General features: G+C 40.7%; 1 protein-coding gene across 2 annotated transcripts in view; it reads left to right on the plus strand.

Moving 5' to 3' along the window:
* The window catches only part of LOC129193686 (striatin-like), a 38,753-nt gene that overhangs the window by 18,900 nt on the left and 1,602 nt on the right, over positions 1-18,251 (plus strand). The window contains exons 3-16 of one of the 2 annotated variants that reach the window (XM_054798151.1): positions 4,978-5,051; positions 6,487-6,565; positions 8,127-8,297; positions 8,684-8,819; positions 8,890-9,055; positions 9,995-10,105; positions 13,584-13,727; positions 13,822-13,958; positions 14,292-14,467; positions 15,486-15,533; positions 15,619-15,740; positions 15,808-15,975; positions 16,050-16,190; positions 16,634-16,822. In XM_054798151.1, the coding sequence (XP_054654126.1) occupies positions 4,978-5,051; positions 6,487-6,565; positions 8,127-8,297; positions 8,684-8,819; positions 8,890-9,055; positions 9,995-10,105; positions 13,584-13,727; positions 13,822-13,958; positions 14,292-14,467; positions 15,486-15,533; positions 15,619-15,740; positions 15,808-15,975; positions 16,050-16,190; positions 16,634-16,822 (1,862 nt within the window). The remainder of the gene's footprint in view (positions 1-4,977; positions 5,052-6,486; positions 6,566-8,126; positions 8,298-8,683; positions 8,820-8,889; positions 9,056-9,994; positions 10,106-13,583; positions 13,728-13,821; positions 13,959-14,291; positions 14,468-15,485; positions 15,534-15,618; positions 15,741-15,807; positions 15,976-16,049; positions 16,191-16,633; positions 16,823-18,251) is intronic. The other variant, XM_054798152.1, reaches the window with a different exon arrangement.

Consider the following 18,251-nt stretch of genomic DNA (forward strand, 5'->3'; position numbering starts at 1 on the left):
TTATAACCTTGTCTTTTGCCCTTGATTGTTTAAACCTATGAGTGGGAATACTGGTCACTCTCATTACAACACTGAGAACTGTGGAAAGCAGCCATTCTTAAACCCTCTTTCTATGCCTTGTTTGACCAATCCGAGAGCTTAATGTGAGCACAGGAAGTCATATACTGTGTTCTTTCAAACACACCCACAGATTATATTTACTTATTTCTGCTTACACAGAAGACATTATATGGTCCCTCGGTGTTGCCTAGGCCACACTTTCGTTCTAAAAGAATGAAAGTGAAAGTCACAATTGCTGCTGATGACCTCAAAGTGTTGAGTGCTTGGATCTCCCAGTGTCCTGGGTGTGCTCACGACTAGGTCTTGAGATGTCCACTTGTGATCAGATCTTTTTTTAATTGCCCTCCCTACTACACTTGCCTTCGGCTGCAATGTGAAGAACCTTATTGGCCAGTCTTTCAAGCGTGGGATTGTCCTCTAGCACTTAATGTGTATTTATCCACTTTTCCCATGTGAGAGCACACGACTGCCTCAAAAGCAACACTTAACCCAGAATTACTACCACTTTCCCTGGTTGCTTAGCAACCGGTCACGTCTCCAAGAGCTTCTGAAAAGCAGTGTGAGATATTGGTCTGAGTGTAGGTTGTACCTGACTCCAAATGAATTTTAAAACATGAAAAGAGTCGTGTGCTGGAGCTGTGTGAACTGAAAGGTGTGAAAGTACTCTTTGGAAGGAGGCTGGGCCGCTAATACATGTGTGAATTTGATGCAAGAAAGTAGGAAACTACTTCCATAAATGCCATAATTGATTAGTTTTCTGAGATCATGGTAGTAATTGTAATTGTGTAATTGGTGGCTGTTTCGTGGCTGACTATGGCCTGTTATCATAGTAAAAAAATATTGAAAGACAGATTATATGTAGTATTCTGGTCACTCGGCGTCAGTAATGTTACATTGATGAGACATTACCTTCATACATTACCTGCATGGAGTCAGCCACGGCATGTTCGACATGATAGAGTGGGGGGAAAAAAACTCTCCTCCCATTCCGTGTGGAAGTGGTATGTTTTTGGCTTCTTACTTTGTCCTTCTTCCCCACTCCGTTTGAAAAACTTTCTTAAGTTTAGAATTAGTAAATTGGGGAGGCTAACTAGTTAGCTTGGTAGCTTGCTATGCTAGCGGCAGCTGTCTCTTATGTCCCTGCAGTGGTCCTGTAACCTGCGCAGTGTGGTGTAAACGAATAATAGGAGTGTAATGGTGACTACAGGGGTGTTATTTCATTTGTACAGGGGCTCTAATGTTAAAATCTGTATTTACAAAGTCGGAAACAAGTTTTCTATGTTCTAATTACAAAAATTTTCAGTTTATTAATATTAAATCCTACTTCCCTGTCGGGTCTGGAACCAATTAACTGCGATAAACAAGGGATGACTGTACTCACAATGGGCCACAGGTCACTAACTGGCGGACTGCGTTCCATCCAATGTGGATCTGGACCTACGGTCAAGGAATGATTCAAGTATTAAGTTTTGACAGGGTCACAGCATTTTTAGACTTTATGATACCGTTTATCAGATCAAGAACTCCACTGACCAATTACATGGGAGTTAAGATATCCCATGTGATACTACTCAGCCAATCAAATCTGTTTATTCCAGGCACTAAACATGGCGACTCTAAATACAGAGACAGACAAAAGCAGAGAGGAGCAAAACGAGTGACACAGAAGAATGACAGATACGAGGAAAGTAATACGGAGAGAGAGGACAGCAAGATGAATAAGCACACGACCTTTGCTTGAGGAAATTTTCTGTAACTGAACCTATTTGAAATTTTGTTGAATACCTCTGCTCTAGGCCATTCGTGCCATCCCTCTCTTGGCCCCTGTAGGCCAGCAATCACATTGAGCATTCGTGCTAGTGCCGTTTGCTTGTTCCATCACTTCGATTTCCCTGACTGAGGATTATTTTCTGGTCTTATTTCAAGGAAGGTGCTGGCTGCCATGTATTACATGCACATTACCAGACTTGCCAACATGTATGCATTTTTTTATACTCTGCGCACATTTTGACCCTTGAATACGCTTGTGCTTTTCACAGCTCTGCATGTGCGCATTTTGTTGTATTTCAGTTTCTAGTTTTGAAACCTGGATTAGGCTCCTGTGTGAAAGCACCAGCGTATGCTACACTGGCTCGCACCTCCCCGTGCAAACCCTTTTGCATTGCATGACATGCACCAAAAAACTAACCTCAGGGACCATAAAGGCTGTGATTGGTTGGCTTGTAGCTCATTATCTCTTCTGTGATTTTGTATTAACATTAGCAGTACAAATGACTGCTGTAATGCATCGGTTAGTTCCAGCTGCAACAACACTCTCTTCCTCTCTTTTAATTGCTATAATTCGCTCGCGAGGAAAGACACTAATAAGCTAAATAGTTGTGGTTGTGCACAGAGTTGAAGTCACGTCATGCGCTCAACCCTCACAAAGAGCTATAAAAGCAGAGCTATCCAAAGTGCAACACAGGGGCCATTCGCGACCTGTGACTTGTTTTTTGTTGGCCTGCAGCGCATTGTAGAAATAAACTTAGACCAAAAAAAACCCCAGGAAAAATGTGAAAAATGGAGCAAAACACATAATGTAACGAGAAAAGGTTGACTTTTTGAAGCAAAGTAAGAGGAGGGGACATGGTGTGCTCACAGTAGCCCAGGGGTCGGCAACCTTTACTATCAAAAGAGCCATTTTGCCCCCTTGCCCGCTAAAGAAAAATAGTCTGGAGCCGCAAAACATCAGCTTAAAACAAAATTTAAAAGTTTAATTTAAAATTAACTTTTAAAAGTTAGAATCTTTCTTAATTTTACCAGTTATAACAACCGAATACCTCAAATAGAAGTGCAGTGTGCATGTGTAAAGGATGCCAACTAGCAGTGATAGTATCTTGGTTAAACCTCACTACGTGACGTCTCAAGAAATGTACAGCACAATGAATTCACCGCCTGTTTCTTTTAGCTCGCTGGCTATGGTGACGAACATCTGTGGCCAGTGACACCGGTGAGCGATGCGTTCACATCCAGAGCGAATTACGAGTCTCCCACGGTTTTGATTGGCTGTCAGATTTACAGGGAATTTTGAGGGTATCAAAGTAGTTCACGGGAGAAAAAGCTGGCGGTGTTGGTGTAGTACTCTTGCCAGTACCGGACCTGCTAGTATCGGAGATAAACTAATAAAAAATAAATAAATAAATAAATAAATAAAGTACAAATACAAACTGAAATAAATGTCCACGTAAACTAATGTAAAATTACCTGATGTGTTTACTCTGGCGCCAACAAGTTCCCATGCCTCTGCTTTATTCTTTATATTGCTATATTATTTTTTTGGAAATGTCAAATAGAATCTGACAGACCTGCGGGAGAGTACTGAATAGCATCCTGTCCGCTCATTAGTCGGTCAATGATACTCCCTCTGACTTGTTTTCATCTGGGCAACAGTGATGAAAATGAATAGACTAGAGGTGACGTTGCCTCCAGTGTGTGGAGCCCATTAATAAGTGGACTGATGTAGTTGCTGGTTTGAGAGGCTGGATTGCAGGGGGTGACCACTGTTACACACGTAGGTTTACTTTGAAATCAATGATTTTCAGAAAGTGTAGGTTGTTTTCAGAAAGTGTTGAGTGCTTGTTTTGAAATGTCTGTCAGCATTTTTTGATGTTTTACGCCACATATCAAGCATGTAGGCAGAGAAGATAAAGGAATCTGAGCAGAATTAAAAACCCTATTGTCTTCGGAGATGTTTCTTTTTGGGGGGTTATGTTGATGGTGTAGTTTGCCAAGGGCAGAAAAGACGTGACTGTCATGTCTCAACCAGTGCAGGCAGGCAAACACCGGCTCCACCTCCCTTCCTTGCGCTCATCCAGTCAGCTGTCAGAACTCAGCCAGGATGTGTTCACGGTCTTAAAGATAGTCTGATATTATAAATTCATTTCAAAACTGCACATTTTCTCCACTCGGGTGTTTAAAAAATATTTGAGCATTGCAAAGGGAGCCACAAAAAAGAGGCTGCAGAGCCGCGGGTTGACGACCCCTGCATTAAGCCGATGTACCGCGGCCTAGCGCACATCACACTTAAAGTCTGGCACGTTTGGCTAGTATGAGTACACTTGAATGTGCAGAAGCTCGAATGACTGCAGAGCAATGTAAATGAACGTGGGTGGAGAATTGGAGAGGGCGGGGGAATCATGCCCATGATAAAACTGGCCCAGTGTGAGTGCGCCCAAACAAAAAACAAGAGTTTTTCTTTATTGTACACATTTGATATTAAGGCTCATCCACAGTCCTTATCTGAAACATGAGCACACATGGCTTTCCCTTTTCTGTGCATTTTAAAGAGAGAAAAACAGCATGAGGGAGCTAACAATGCAATGGACACACCTATATTGACTATAAAGCCCTCTAAAAAAAAGCCGTGTATAAACAAAATATGGAATGTGGGATAATACTTCACAGATAATTTTGTTGTCTGTTTGGTTCATATGCTTGTTCTTGTTTCCTAGTCAGTAGAGATTGGTGTCCTATCGCATTGTTTTGCAGTGGGCCCGCTATCTCTCGGTAGTAGCGTGAGGCGCTGCGTCACTGCGCCAGAAAAATAGTTCTTAGCTGCTACAATAACAATGTAGCTGTAGCTTGGTTTATATACAGGTCAGTAATGTAAATAGAACATTGTTGGCTTTTTTGGAGGGTTTTTTTTAAGGGCTTTATAGTCAAAATAGGTGTCCTGTTATGTGCATTGTTAGCTCCCACATGCCAGCTGTTAAGCTGTTTTTCTGTCTTTGGAACGTGCAGAAAAGAGACATGTGTGGTCATGTTTCAAAATACTTTTCAAAAATATTTTTGCCATTTTTGCTTTTCATTGCAGCTTTGTCTAATCTACCTTGTTTGAACCTTGCCCATGTGAACCATAATCATTTGCTTTACTTACAGAGCAAAGTACCATAAATTAAAATATGGGACAGAATTAAATCAAGGAGACATGAAACCTCCAAGCTACGATTCCGGTAAGTTTGCAGTCGCCTCCGCCTTTTGTACTAAATCATTGTTATTGTTGTGTTCGCATACCTTTTCATGACATCACCGTTTCGCATGTGAAGGCTTCGTTCATGTCGAATCTTGTTTGTCTCCATAGTTTCCTTTTATGTCCTTTAATATGTAAATAGTGCCATTGTTGCCAATAGACTACATTTAGTGTTGAGCTAGGGAATATTTTCAATCTATGTCACACAGCTATGTAACACATTTCTTTTCCTACCAAGCAGCTTTCATACCTCTACAGCAGTACAAAGAAACTTATCTATGAGTATTACTTTGCTATTCAAGAAAATTGTGATAAACAAAATATGACTCAAAATTGGGAATAATCAGTGTTTTATTTCATAATTCTGTAAATATAATCACTTCAAGTTACACCCTAATGAGACGCCCATGCTTTGCGACCTTTTGTACTGAATAATACACATAAATTGTTCTTATTTCAACATGGCTTGGGTAGTTCAAAGCCCTTCTGTAACAGGTGCACGCTAACTAAAATAAGGCAGCATTATCTTTGTTTACTCCAGTGTAAACAAGATCACTGGTATAATTGGATGTGAACTGTGCAAAAACTGGTTTCTAAAAAAGCATCACTTTTTGTATGCCACCTACCCTCTGTCATATTATTGTCATTTGAATAGCCCCTCATGGTCAAGCCCTGTGCCGTCATGAAGTCACATTTTGATCATTCTTTTCCCCAACCCTCATCACTATTCATGAATGCTGTTCAAAGCTCCAAAACCCTTGAAGTGTTGATGAAGAAGGGAGGTGAGGGAAGAGGTGTTAGGTGGTGAGGGGTGGGTGGCACAGAGACACGAAGAGGGAGGTGTTGCTCATATGGTGACACATCTGCCCAACGCTCACCTCCCTGACTTAGGCATGTGACCCACTTACAAACAAGTCTCGTTGTTTGGCACCACCACCCAACCCCCCTGTGATACACCCATCTCACCCCCATCCAAATGTTGTTAGTTATCTATGGCCTGTGCAAACGTTCCAGCTGACTCGCAAGCAGAGCGAATGACAAAGAGTATCACAGTAGTTAGTAGTTCTGGATACTGCAAGCCTAAGCACACCACTGCACTTTCCTGTATGGCATATAAAACTCAGCCCACTTCATTATGTTGGTTATATGTCATAAAATATCTAATGTACTTATTTAAGCCAAGACCAGGGACTATAGATCAAATGAATAAAACTTAAGTGTAAATAGAAGCAATATTTTATATAATTCTACAGTATTGAGTGGTTCATTCATTCTGTTGAGACACTGGAAGTACAGGGTAACTGTTGTTGCCAGAATGTGGTGATGCAAGAATGTTGTGGTCGAGTTTAGCGAGTGGAAATGATGTCAGGCCATGCTCTTTGCGGAGCCCTGATTTGTGTCCTTCTCTTCTCCTCCAGACGAGACGAATGAGAATGAGACTTCTGGATCATTGAACAATCAACTGTCCTGGAAACAAGGCCGTCAGCTCCTCAGACAGTAAGAACACGAACCTTCATATTCGGATTACCATTGTTTTTTGGGGGGTCTGTATGAACTGTGAATCTAGTTACCTGGTTGTTTGGAAGCCTCCCGGTGCATGTGCATGCATGACTGCATACAAATTACAGTTGGTGCATGAAGGTGTACATCTTGTCAGTGGTAGTAATAAGGCCCAAAATGTGGACAAGAGCTCCCTCACATGGGCAGCACCAATCATTACTTATGCCGTCGTTTTAGTACACGGCCAAGTAGGTTGTTTTCATCAGCGTGGGTGTATTTATTAAATTCATTTTATCTGACATAAATCTTTTATTAGGATTAAACAAAATTATAAGCATATGTGTAAGCAAGGTCAGAAGTTGTAATGTTAAACTAAGATTCATCTAAATGTTATCCAGATTTTATTTTAACATGTTAGGATGCTGGATCTCAATCATATCCAGTAATCTTAGCAATTTGTTGTGCTATGTAGGAACTGATTAGGGTTTTTCCTTAGATTTTTCATCCAAATTTTCGAATTTTCGTAGATCCTAGACTATATCTGTTTGCTTATTAATTTTGCCAGTGACAAGCCATGGTTGAGGTCTGCACTTTCTGTTTGTCTTTATAATGTCATCCCTTTAGCTCAGGAAGATGTGGTCTTCTCGTCCAGTCTCCATACTACAGCCTGACACATCATCTGCCCCAACATGCTGGCCGAGCACACAGCCCATATTTTGTGATTGAAAATGTGTTAATTTGATGAGAATCAGCTTGCCTAAAATGCTGTTAATCAGACTTTTGCTAGTCGGCATTAGGGTTGGGTAAATTGTGCCAGTGCTTAAACAGTCTCTGAACTGGAATTGTTGTAATGTTTAAATACTACAATAATATTAATAAAATGATAACTAAGTAGTACATTCATCAATATGAAATAAAATGAACAATAAACCAGAAGCAATACAGTCCACCGGGAATGTGCAAACACTTTTCCAGGATTTTGCAGTACTGTAAGTGCATATGTTCCGCACAATTGGAGCGGAAATTGATAGTTGATAGACAATTCTAGTGAATTGCTCGTTAATCCTACATGCAAGAGTCATGTATTAATTGAGCAAAATGAAGTTGCACAGTAAATGTCACCTTCAAGTAGTTGTAGCAGGTGGCTGAGTATGCATCTTTTAGGGTCAAGTGCAATCACACTTATGAGTAATTTAGCTAGATGCTCATAGTCAGCTGTGCAGGTGAAAAACTAACAACAGTTGAGTCTATACCTAATTTTTTGCCTCATTTCATTAACACTAAATGGCGGTGGCTCGCATAGGGTGCCGTTGAAGCCCCAAACGTCGCTGGTGGTGTGAAAATAATATTTTGCACTAAAATCTACTTAGTTTGCCGATGTGGTTACTACCATTTATGCACCAGTGGCATTATGTTAGAAAGATTTGTATTATTCATCTCTTCAATGCTCTTACATTGGTTTTACCACTTTGCAGCAGAGTCAGACCAGACCATCTCCTTCTTTGTTTAAGCTGGACCTCAAACAGCCACGTAACAATTTGAATGTGTCATCTTCTAGATACCTTCAGGAGGTGGGCTACACAGACACCATCTTAGATGTGAAGTCGCAGCGTGTCCGAGCGTTGTTAGGACTAGCCGGCGATGGGAGTGGGAAGACTGGTGAGCGTATGGGTACCGAGCCGTTGGTCAATGGGACAGACACATCGACAAAGAGCATGGGAACTAGAGGGTAAGTAGAAGGTCCTTCTACAGTCCTGCTTGTCATTTTACTAAAACAAGCACCCATGAGTATTGCTGCTGCCATTGTGGTTCATAGTAGTGCTGTTTTTGTCTTATTCTATTTAAGTAACGGTTGGAAACTAATCTACAGACTGTTACAAAAAGCTAACAGCTGTATGAATAAGATGCAGTTTAATATGATGAGGTCGCTCACTGCTCTGGCAATGTAAAATAGCAACCTAATATTTACAGGAAAAAGCCCTTAGAATGATGCAGAGTGTTTTTATCTGCCATTTTCCAGCAGACTACTGTGATTAGTTGGTTTGTATGTCATGTGACAAGCAGTCAAATCGTTACTTTGAATGTGTTTATCGATACACTGATATTTCTCAACAGGAAAACTGAGCTCTCGGACACGAGCGCTGTACTGGAGGCCTTCAAGTTCATCGAGAATGCGGCAGCTGAGTTCAGTGACGAGGACGACGATGAAGATAGTGAGGGGAAGGATAGGACTAATGTGGAGTCCAGGACGGTATGAATAGACTTGATAATCTTAAAAATTACCGTATATTATAATTAACATTCCTGCATGTCCTGTGCAGATCATTAGGAAGAAGCCATCATCATCATCAACACCACCGGCCAGCATGGACACTAGCGAGGACCCAGACACAGAAGATGCTCTGAAGGGCTTTGACTTCTTGTCAAGTCCTGACGAGATGGACATCTCTCCTGAGTGCAGAGGCACAGGCGACGGCACTGACTGGGGTGAGTCTGTACAAATGAATACACATGCAAAATATGGATTTAAACAAGATTGCTAATCATCTACATTTCCTAATTTGACTCTTAAGTGTAATTTCTGCTCCTAATTTGTTAGTTTGTTGTACTTTTCATTCATTTGTCCTGTGCTCATAAATCACAACCAATGGAACTGATCTCATATTGTGCGCCGTCTTCCACTGTGTGTTCCCATAGCCAGCCTGTGAAACCAATTTCTTACATCCTGTGTCTTTAATCAGTCTGATGTTTACGTCTCCCACTTGTCCTCAGACTAAAGCCAGACAAAAATGGGCTCAATGTTTTGCTGGGCTTTTTCGTTGTATTTGGTATCGAGTTGTTCCAATGTGCTCATTTCATTTGAATCTCAGCAAGCTTGCAACCAGATCTTGATGGCCGTTAAAGGAAAAGTATTAGGTTGCTATATTTAGTGCATTTAAATAAAAATAATGATATTTGTGGACTCGATGGGATCCAGGCTGTAGTATTGAGTTGGTCAGTTAGCAGCCTGGAAGCCTAAATATTAAGGGCTAATTCCAGTCAAGCAAAATGTTCCACCTTCTTTAATGGCTGTCCAACAATTAAATTAGCCCTTTTGTGGGGAGTATTTTTACATTTGCGTTTGTCCTGATTCACAAGACAAATATCTAAATTGGCGAATTCTTTGCAGGCAAGAAATCCTACACATAAACCATAGGTGTGAGGTTGTCAGATATATTTCCCTCAAGCAGGAGTAACCGGATTAAACAAAAAGATGCTCATGTATACCCACTGTCTACTTGAGCCCTGATATACTGTGCCTCCAGAGCAGTATCACCACGGCAGGAACACTGCTCTGTAAAATCCCCACACCACCAGGCCTTTTGGGGCTCAGTACTTGGCAGTTCCTCAACAGCCTCTCGGTTTGGTTTTGTTCCCCCTGTGTAGACAAGGACGAGCAAGGTCCCACATCTGAGGCCTGGGACGTGGACCAGAGTCTGATAACCAAACTCAAGGAGCAGTACAGAAAGGAACGCAAGGGGAAAAAGGGGGTGAAGAGTAAGTCCTGCCAGGCTTCACTGCCTCCCTTCTTGTCCTCTCTTTGCAGAGCCTCACTTTCTTGAGTTCAGTCAAAAAGCTCCAATCAAACGCCCTTTACTTGGCTTTGCTCTGACTTCTCGTCTGTCGTTTCTTCCTGAATGGTTTCTTTTCTGTGCTACATATTCCACATCTGTCACCACTTTTTCCTTTCACTCAGTCATTGCATGTTTTTCTGTCCCACTCAAATGTTTTGGTCTACAATATATACCATCATCTTGTACAAAAACTCATACATCAGAGTGATGTGAAACATGTTCCATCTGGGCACCCACTAATCTCACAATCATTTTTCTGTTAGCACTGTAGTCTGCAGCCATGATGCTTGTGTACAGTTGTTGCTGTTGTAACTTCACAAGTGGCTCAACTGAGTGCCTCTGCTCTCAGGAAAACGCACACTTCAGAGTAATAGTGGTCTGCTTCAACATAGGCTTTTTTGTTGCTGTGAATGAATGGACACGCCAATCCACTCCTCCCTCATTTGCTTCAATGATACTTTTCCTTTTCTTGTTTCAGTACACTTTGCTCTTCACGCTGTGGTTTTATCATGACTGTTCAACTGTGGGTCCATCGATCCATTTTCTATGCCGCCTATCCTCATTAGGGTTGCAGGGGTATGCTGGAGCCTATCCCAGCTGACTATGGGCAACAGGGGTACACCCACAGGGGCACATATAGACAAACAATCATTCGTACTCACAAATACAATTTAGAGTCACCAATTAACGTAACATGCGTGTTTTAGTAATGTGGGAGGAAACCGGAGTACCCGGAGAAAACCCACGCACGCATGGGGAGAACATGCAAATGCCACACGGAGATGCCCAAGTGGAGATTCGAATTCAGGTCTTCCCGTTCTCCTGACTGTGTGGTCAACGTGCTAACTCAGCCACCATGTGGCCTCGAACCAAATACATTTTTATAATAAATAAAATAAAATAAATAAATAAAATAATGCAGACCCAAGTAATCCATTCCGGCTACCTAAAAATGTTAACAGAAAACACTTATTATTGAAAAATTATAGTTTTACATGCAGAAAACAATTCAAAATGCATATAAATGACAAATGAAAGGGACAAATAAACATTTAACTTCACTTTTACCTTGACTGAAAAATGGATTTTCGGAATGGATGGAAGCAGTGGCAAGTGGCGAGGAGAGAATCACATGGATGGGGCTTGAGTTATTTCTTGAATTTTTCACCTTTTTTTTATTGAAATACCGGCACTTGCAATTTTCTTTGGCTTCATTGTGGGCTATTTTGCAGGCGTGATCAATAAGAAAAGCAGAGACTTGTGGCTTAACTGTGTTAGTTAGCGAAGAACTACAGTCAACCACTGATGACTTTGGTTGGGAATCGAGTCTCGAGCATCGATGGGAACCGGACTAACATTCAGATTCTCCTGGGATTGTTAAATTTTTTTTTTTTTTCGATTTTTTTATTTTTGATAATCAGTCCGCCGACTGGCAGAAATGGCCACGAACACCAACGAAGAAGAATGTTTGGATTAACTTTATTTTAAAATTAAAAAAGAGCAGTCGGCTCAATGTAACATTTGCAACACAGTGATATCTGGAAAGGATGATGCACGACCAACATGATTCAACACGGTGTAAACATGGTGTAAAAATAGCAACGCCCCGTCTTTGACCTGCTACGACCAACTTCTTTTTAGCAGTCAGAATCAGGGAAGTCAAACAATAAATGCCGTCTGTCTCATGCCGATGTTACCGAGGGTTTCAGGATGCCCGTTGATGTTGTTGAAGTTTGGTGTAAATAAAGGACGGGAGCCACGACTGCAGGATGCAAGTTTATTCATGTACACAGCGTGTCTCTTTTAGCAAAAGTCAAGAGACTTTGTCAACCTACATAACACACTTCTGACCTTCAAAATAAGAGTGATGTTTACTTGAGGTAACAAAATAAGGGTGTCATAAAAAATAGCTTATACCAACATTGAGGTAGCAAAGTATACTAGTGCTAATATGGCAGCACAAGACTCAAAGCTCATTGACAAACCTTTAAGAAGTAGTTGGATATTCTGCACGCAGGTTAGTGCATGTTTTAGTGCCTGCAGCATCTCACACACACACCAACACATAAAAACAGCATATGTGGAAATGTTTTGTCATGAGCCTTTAAAGTAAACGTCTTATGTGAAAGTGTACTCCCATGGAAATGGATCTGTGACAAATTCATAGTAAAGTTGATAAAAAGTTAATGTCATTAAAAAAAATCATGGGGAAGTTCAGACGTTTCATCCAAAAAGAACTCTCATTTAAACCATGCAAACTTTTTTATGAAGCTGCCTCTTAAGAATCCGTGGGAACCAGAATCAAAACGAAGAATTGAAATCTAAATCGGAACCGGAATCGTTCAAATTCAAATGATGCCCGACCCTACTGATGACATCATTGACGGGTGTCAGAGTTCGGGGACAATGACTTCTACTTCTGGTTTCTACTTCCGGTTTTATTGGGAGAATGCGAACAGGCTGCGAACAGACACGTCTTGTAATTAAGATACCTTACGAACACAGTTAGACCCACACAGTCCATTGATAACAGGACAAGACGCATGCCACTTTGTTCGACATCCAAGGCAGCGTAGGCAAACAGAGGCAAAATGTTTTCATATATTTTTGACATAAACTGAAATGCTAACTGAGGTTCCACTGTATTTACAATCCACTTGGCCCTTAATCCTAAGAGTAGTTGAGGAAATCTTGTCCTTTCGTTCCACCAAAACATGGAGATGTAATTTACGTAATATATCTGTGCAGCCGAGGTATTACGACACCTGCAATGTACTTCACAACAGCCTTATGTTTAACGGTATTCTGACAGCTAAAAAACGGTGTTACTGTGTATAACTTAATGTATGTTCCTGCATCCAGCAGAGCTAGTGAGACTGCGTAATTATCCAAATTAAATGTCACAGCACAGATGATGCAATATTCGCATTTTTAATCTTTTTAAAGTGATTAAAAAAAACCTACAAAAATAAAAATAATCTAACCCAATTTATTTCATTTTTAAATCCTGTTGTGCTTAGAATGCAGCTGCTATTCACACATTTTTATATGTCTCAGCAGAGACGTAGACGCAGTGGTGCATTTAAGATATTTGAGCTCATCCATATTATGGCAGTGTGAGATCTACGGACAAAGCATAGAGGCTTGGTTGCAAAAAGACTTGAAATACATCCTATGCAGCAACTCCCATCCACATTTACTGATAAACCCCAACCTCTTTGCTCCTTTTTGACACTGCTGCTAACCATTCTGTCCCTTATTTCCTTTCTGCATCTCTAATTGTTTTCCAATTTCTTATCAGTTCTGCTTTCCCTCCTTTTTCATGCGGCATATTTCTTCTTGTCCTGCATTTTCATGTATGTATCTTGTTAATGACACTCCTGATGGTATGCTTTAAACAGGACCCAACCGGTCCAAGCTGCAGGACATGCTGGCTAACCTTAGGGATGCAGAGGATGTGTCCCACATGCAGCCTCCCTCCACCCCCCAATCACGGCCAAATGTGGTGCGCTTCAACGAGCATGATGGGGGCCGACCAGATGAAGGTGAATATGTTGGAATATACATGCAAGCTGTGTCTTAGCCTACCCGTAATTGTCTGCACCAATGTGATGACACTAGCTGTCTATTTATTGCCAGTGGAGGCACTGACCTTCCCGCCCACCTCAGGGAAGTCGTTCATTATGGGCTCAGACGAGGCCATGGAGAGTGAGCTGGGCCTTGGCGAGCTGGCTGGGCTCACTGTAGCCAACGAGGCAGACAGCCTGGCATACGATGTGAGTAGGAGGGCCAAATAGATTTGAAATCCCACAAGGCTATCATTCTGGGCAGAACTATTTCTGAGCATGTGATGAATAGAGCTTAAAGAGAAAGTGACATCACAAGGCCAAAATTCAACATCTCAAAATTCTGTTTTGACAGACAATATCAGGGGAAAACTGTAGATTTGATAGTGTATCTGTGGACGCTGACACTATATTTTTCAGAGGCAGAAATGGAGAGCAACAATGAATTAAGAGTTTCATTTATTCTCTTTTCAACATTGGAATTTCCTATAAACATACACAGCCTTAGTGAAAGTGAGTTCTGACTAGAGACTCTCTCTTCAGATTGGCAACAATAAGGATGCCATGAGGAAAACCTGGAATCCTAAATTTACTCTCCGGAGCCATTTTGACGGGATTCGTGCCCTGACCTTCCACCCCATTGAGCCTGTCCTGATCACTGCCTCGGAGGATCATACACTCAAGATGTGGAACCTTCAGAAAACAACTCCAGCCAAAAAGTAAGCACTCTGCTTGTCTTTATTCCTCATTGTGCATGACATGCTGGGGAATGATGCTCTTTCGCGACATGAAGATGGTATTTTTCCACTGGGTTGACACAGTTAGCTTTAGAGGATAGTTCTCACTCATTACACTCATTTGGTAGCACAGTAGTCCCTTGTTTAATATTGCGGGTATTTGTGTCCAGACCTGATTATGATAAGTGCAAAGTAGGATTCCTTATTTATAAATGGAATATATTTGTAATTAGAGCATAGAAAGCCTGTTTACAACCTTCTAAATATGTATTACAGACATGAAATTATAGCCCTATAGTCACCTTTACACCCATATTACCCAATATAGTAGACATAACAAGAGAAAATAAGGTGTTTAAGACATAAATAAGACTTGTTCTTGTGTGTGTTGCTGTAAATGTGTTTCGGTGCTAGGGGAGCTAAGTGGGAGAGCGGACAGGAAGTGGTGTCTGAGTTTTAGCTTGGCGTGGGTTATGGCCGCATCACTAACCCGTTTTAAGATTTTATTGTGCCTCTTGTGAGATAATTCAAACTTTCATTAAAAGCCTGTTGTTCAGGCCATCAAGTCTGGTGCTTATGTGTTTCAATAAACATCACAGTAACATCACTGACACCTGACCAGTGTAGAATACGACATATCATCTCAGTATCTTTGAACATCTCCTATTTGTATTTTAGTTCATTTAGCCATTTTTATGCTTGGAAATGTTCAATTTAGGTATAAATATGTGAAATTTGCTTAAATATGTGTATTTTTTGACTAACAATGGGTCAACTTTAACCTGGAAACAACATCATTTATTAACTACCGTGATAGAGGGAAGCTGCTCAAAGTGGCAAGGGATTACTGTACATCTTTGCCACCCACACACAGTCTGCTTGGGTGTCATAAGGCAAATGCATCACCTTGCTAATCTACTTCTAATGTCATACAATTGATGGTGAACACAATGTGTTGTGTTCCTTCTGCGTTTGTGATTAATGAGAACTGTGTCCACAGGAGCACGTCTTTAGATGTGGAGCCGATCTACACCTTCAGGGCGCACAGGTACAAACACTGCTAACTAATGACAACATTTTTGTGTTGTTTAACAGACAAGCGTTTTAAAAGACTATTATACTTGAACCCACAGGGGAGCTGTACTGAGTGTGGTCATGAGCAGCAGTGGGGAGCAGTGTTTCAGTGGAGGAGTGGATGGCACCATCCAATGTTGGAACATGCCCAATCCCAACATTGACCCCTATGACTCCTATGGTAATGCTCTCACCTTTTCTGGTAAAATGAGAACCATTCAGTTTAATGGAGTACTGGTGTGTGACAGATTCATCAGTGCTGCGTGGGGAGCTGTGTGGACACACCGACTCAGTTTGGGGCTTGGTGTACAGCAGCGCACACCAGCGCCTCCTTTCCTGCTCAGCTGATGGGACTGTGAGACTGTGGGACGCCAACAGCACTTCTCCTGCCCTTGCAGTATTCAATGAAAATAAAAGTAATCGTTTGAATCTTGGCTCATAACGTGCTATGCACTTTTGTGTAACCAATGTGTGCTTGTGTTTCCATCAGAGCTGGGAGTTCCCTCTTCCGTGGATCTGGTGTGCAGCGAACCAGCTCACCTGGTTACATCCTTCACTAGCGGCGAGATCGGCCTCTTCAACATGGAGACGCGTCAGCAGGTCCTCAGTCTGGAGTCCAATGCAGAGCAAGGTAGACTTGGAGATGAATAAATAACTCTTTACTAAGATGAGTATTTGAGTAGGAGATGGATCATATTGCATTGTCGTCCTTATTTGTATGGTTTTGAAGCAGTTTTATTTGGACACATTTTGTGTGCTTCAACAGCATTTGAGATCATGTTTCCTTGATTTTTGATGAAGTGTTGAAGACATTTGTTGTCATTTCCTTTCACAACCGGTAAGTATTTTTATTTGACATAAACACATCAGAACTTGATTGCTTTGTTGGACAACGTTCCAGCATATGTTGTCTTTAGGTTTTGTCTTGAGGTTTAATGACATCTGATAGATAGATTGATTGATTGATTGATTGATTAATTAAAAAGTGAGTCTTGTCTATATCGTGTATTTCTAGTAGTTTCTACATCAATTGTGTCTGTTCTTTGTCTAATATGCCCTTCTGTTGTTAACTAGGTCCTCCCACTCACATCAACAAGATCCTCAGCCACCCCACCCTCCCCATCACCATCACAGCCCAGGAGGACCGACACATCAAGTTTTTTGACAATAACACTGGCAAGCTGATCCACTCAATGGTGGCCCACTTGGATGCTGTCACCAGCTTAGCTGTGGACCCAAATGGACTCTATCTCATGTCGGGCAGTAAGTGTATTAACCTGCAGCTGACAGACGTATTCTCACACAGGTGGCATACACTCATTGGCCAAAGCTACATGAGAGGGGCACACACTAAAATACAAACAGTGCAGTTCTACACCATTGCAATCCTTTCTGGCCGTATGTTTGGAAAAGCAAAATATTTAATATGTTTATTTCAGTCCTATTCAGTCATCATCAAAAATAGCAAATATGTAATGATTGTTATTATTTAACCTTTTTAAATGTCCATTTGATTAGATGATGTCAATGTTTATGTCTTGAAAAATAGACATATATTGAGTTATTTTCCATATAATAAATGTTAGGGGCTGGGGATGTTTTTTTAAAGTTCAGGCTTAAATATACAGGTACGTAATATTAGTCATTTAAAAAGAAATTAAGTACCAAATGAATATTAATATGTTATGTAAAGTTCCCTTTGTTGCCTGGTTAACCTATCAACACATTTTAAAATGACTTTGATGATTTTTCATGGAAAAAAAGTTTTGGGGAAAAATCATTCCATAAGGAGTAACAACCAAATATATGAGCAGAAATTTACCTGGAAGGACAAAAGAAGGGTTTTCATGTTTGTTTGTTTGTTGAATTCAGTTTTTCCACAGTTAAATAATTATGCTTGGTTAAAATAAAACACTGTAATACCGTAATGATCCTAATATACGATGACTGCTGAAAATAAGACGACACCTCTCTCTTTTTTGGTGGGTGGAAAAACATTTTTTAAGACACAATCACAGACAAGAAAAGACTAAATGAAAAGATTACTGAAATAACTACTGGTGTGGGAGTGAAAGGGGGAAAAAAAAGCTCTGATGTGGGGCACCGGCTGTTTGCATGTATGAATTTGAACTTTTTTTGTAGTGGAAAAAATATTATATATGTCTTATATTCAAGTCAGTACGTATATAAAGTCATCCCTCGCCACTTAGCGGTTCCAATTTTGCAGCTTCGCTCTCAGTTTTTCAAAAATAAATTAATTGAAAAATGATACTGTTTCAGGGTTGAATGTGGCCTATTATTAGTAAATTTTATTTTTTTTTAAGCGCATATTGAAGCCATTTTTAATGTATTTTTTGCGTAAATTAAGCATTTTCAAGCATAAAAATGCCAAAATTAAGTCAAATGCAAATATAAGGCATTCAGAAGATGCCAAGATATGTAGTATTTTACACTGGTCACTAGGTGTCACTAATGTTCGGTGAGACACACACATCAGACTTGATTGCCGGAACAACAGGCTTTTATTGCAGGCTTGACTTATTTCGCAACAGGCAAAACAATCCCTCATAAAAAAAAAGAAGGCTCCAGTCGCAGCAACACTGTAAGCAGTAGAAGTGTACCAGACAGTAGCAGCAGTAGCAGCGCAGCATGCAGAGTAAAACAGGCATAAATAAAATGGAAGTAAGTAATA

This window comes from Dunckerocampus dactyliophorus, chromosome 14 (assembly GCF_027744805.1).
Source record: "Dunckerocampus dactyliophorus isolate RoL2022-P2 chromosome 14, RoL_Ddac_1.1, whole genome shotgun sequence".
Lineage (NCBI taxonomy): Eukaryota > Metazoa > Chordata > Actinopteri > Syngnathiformes > Syngnathidae > Dunckerocampus > Dunckerocampus dactyliophorus.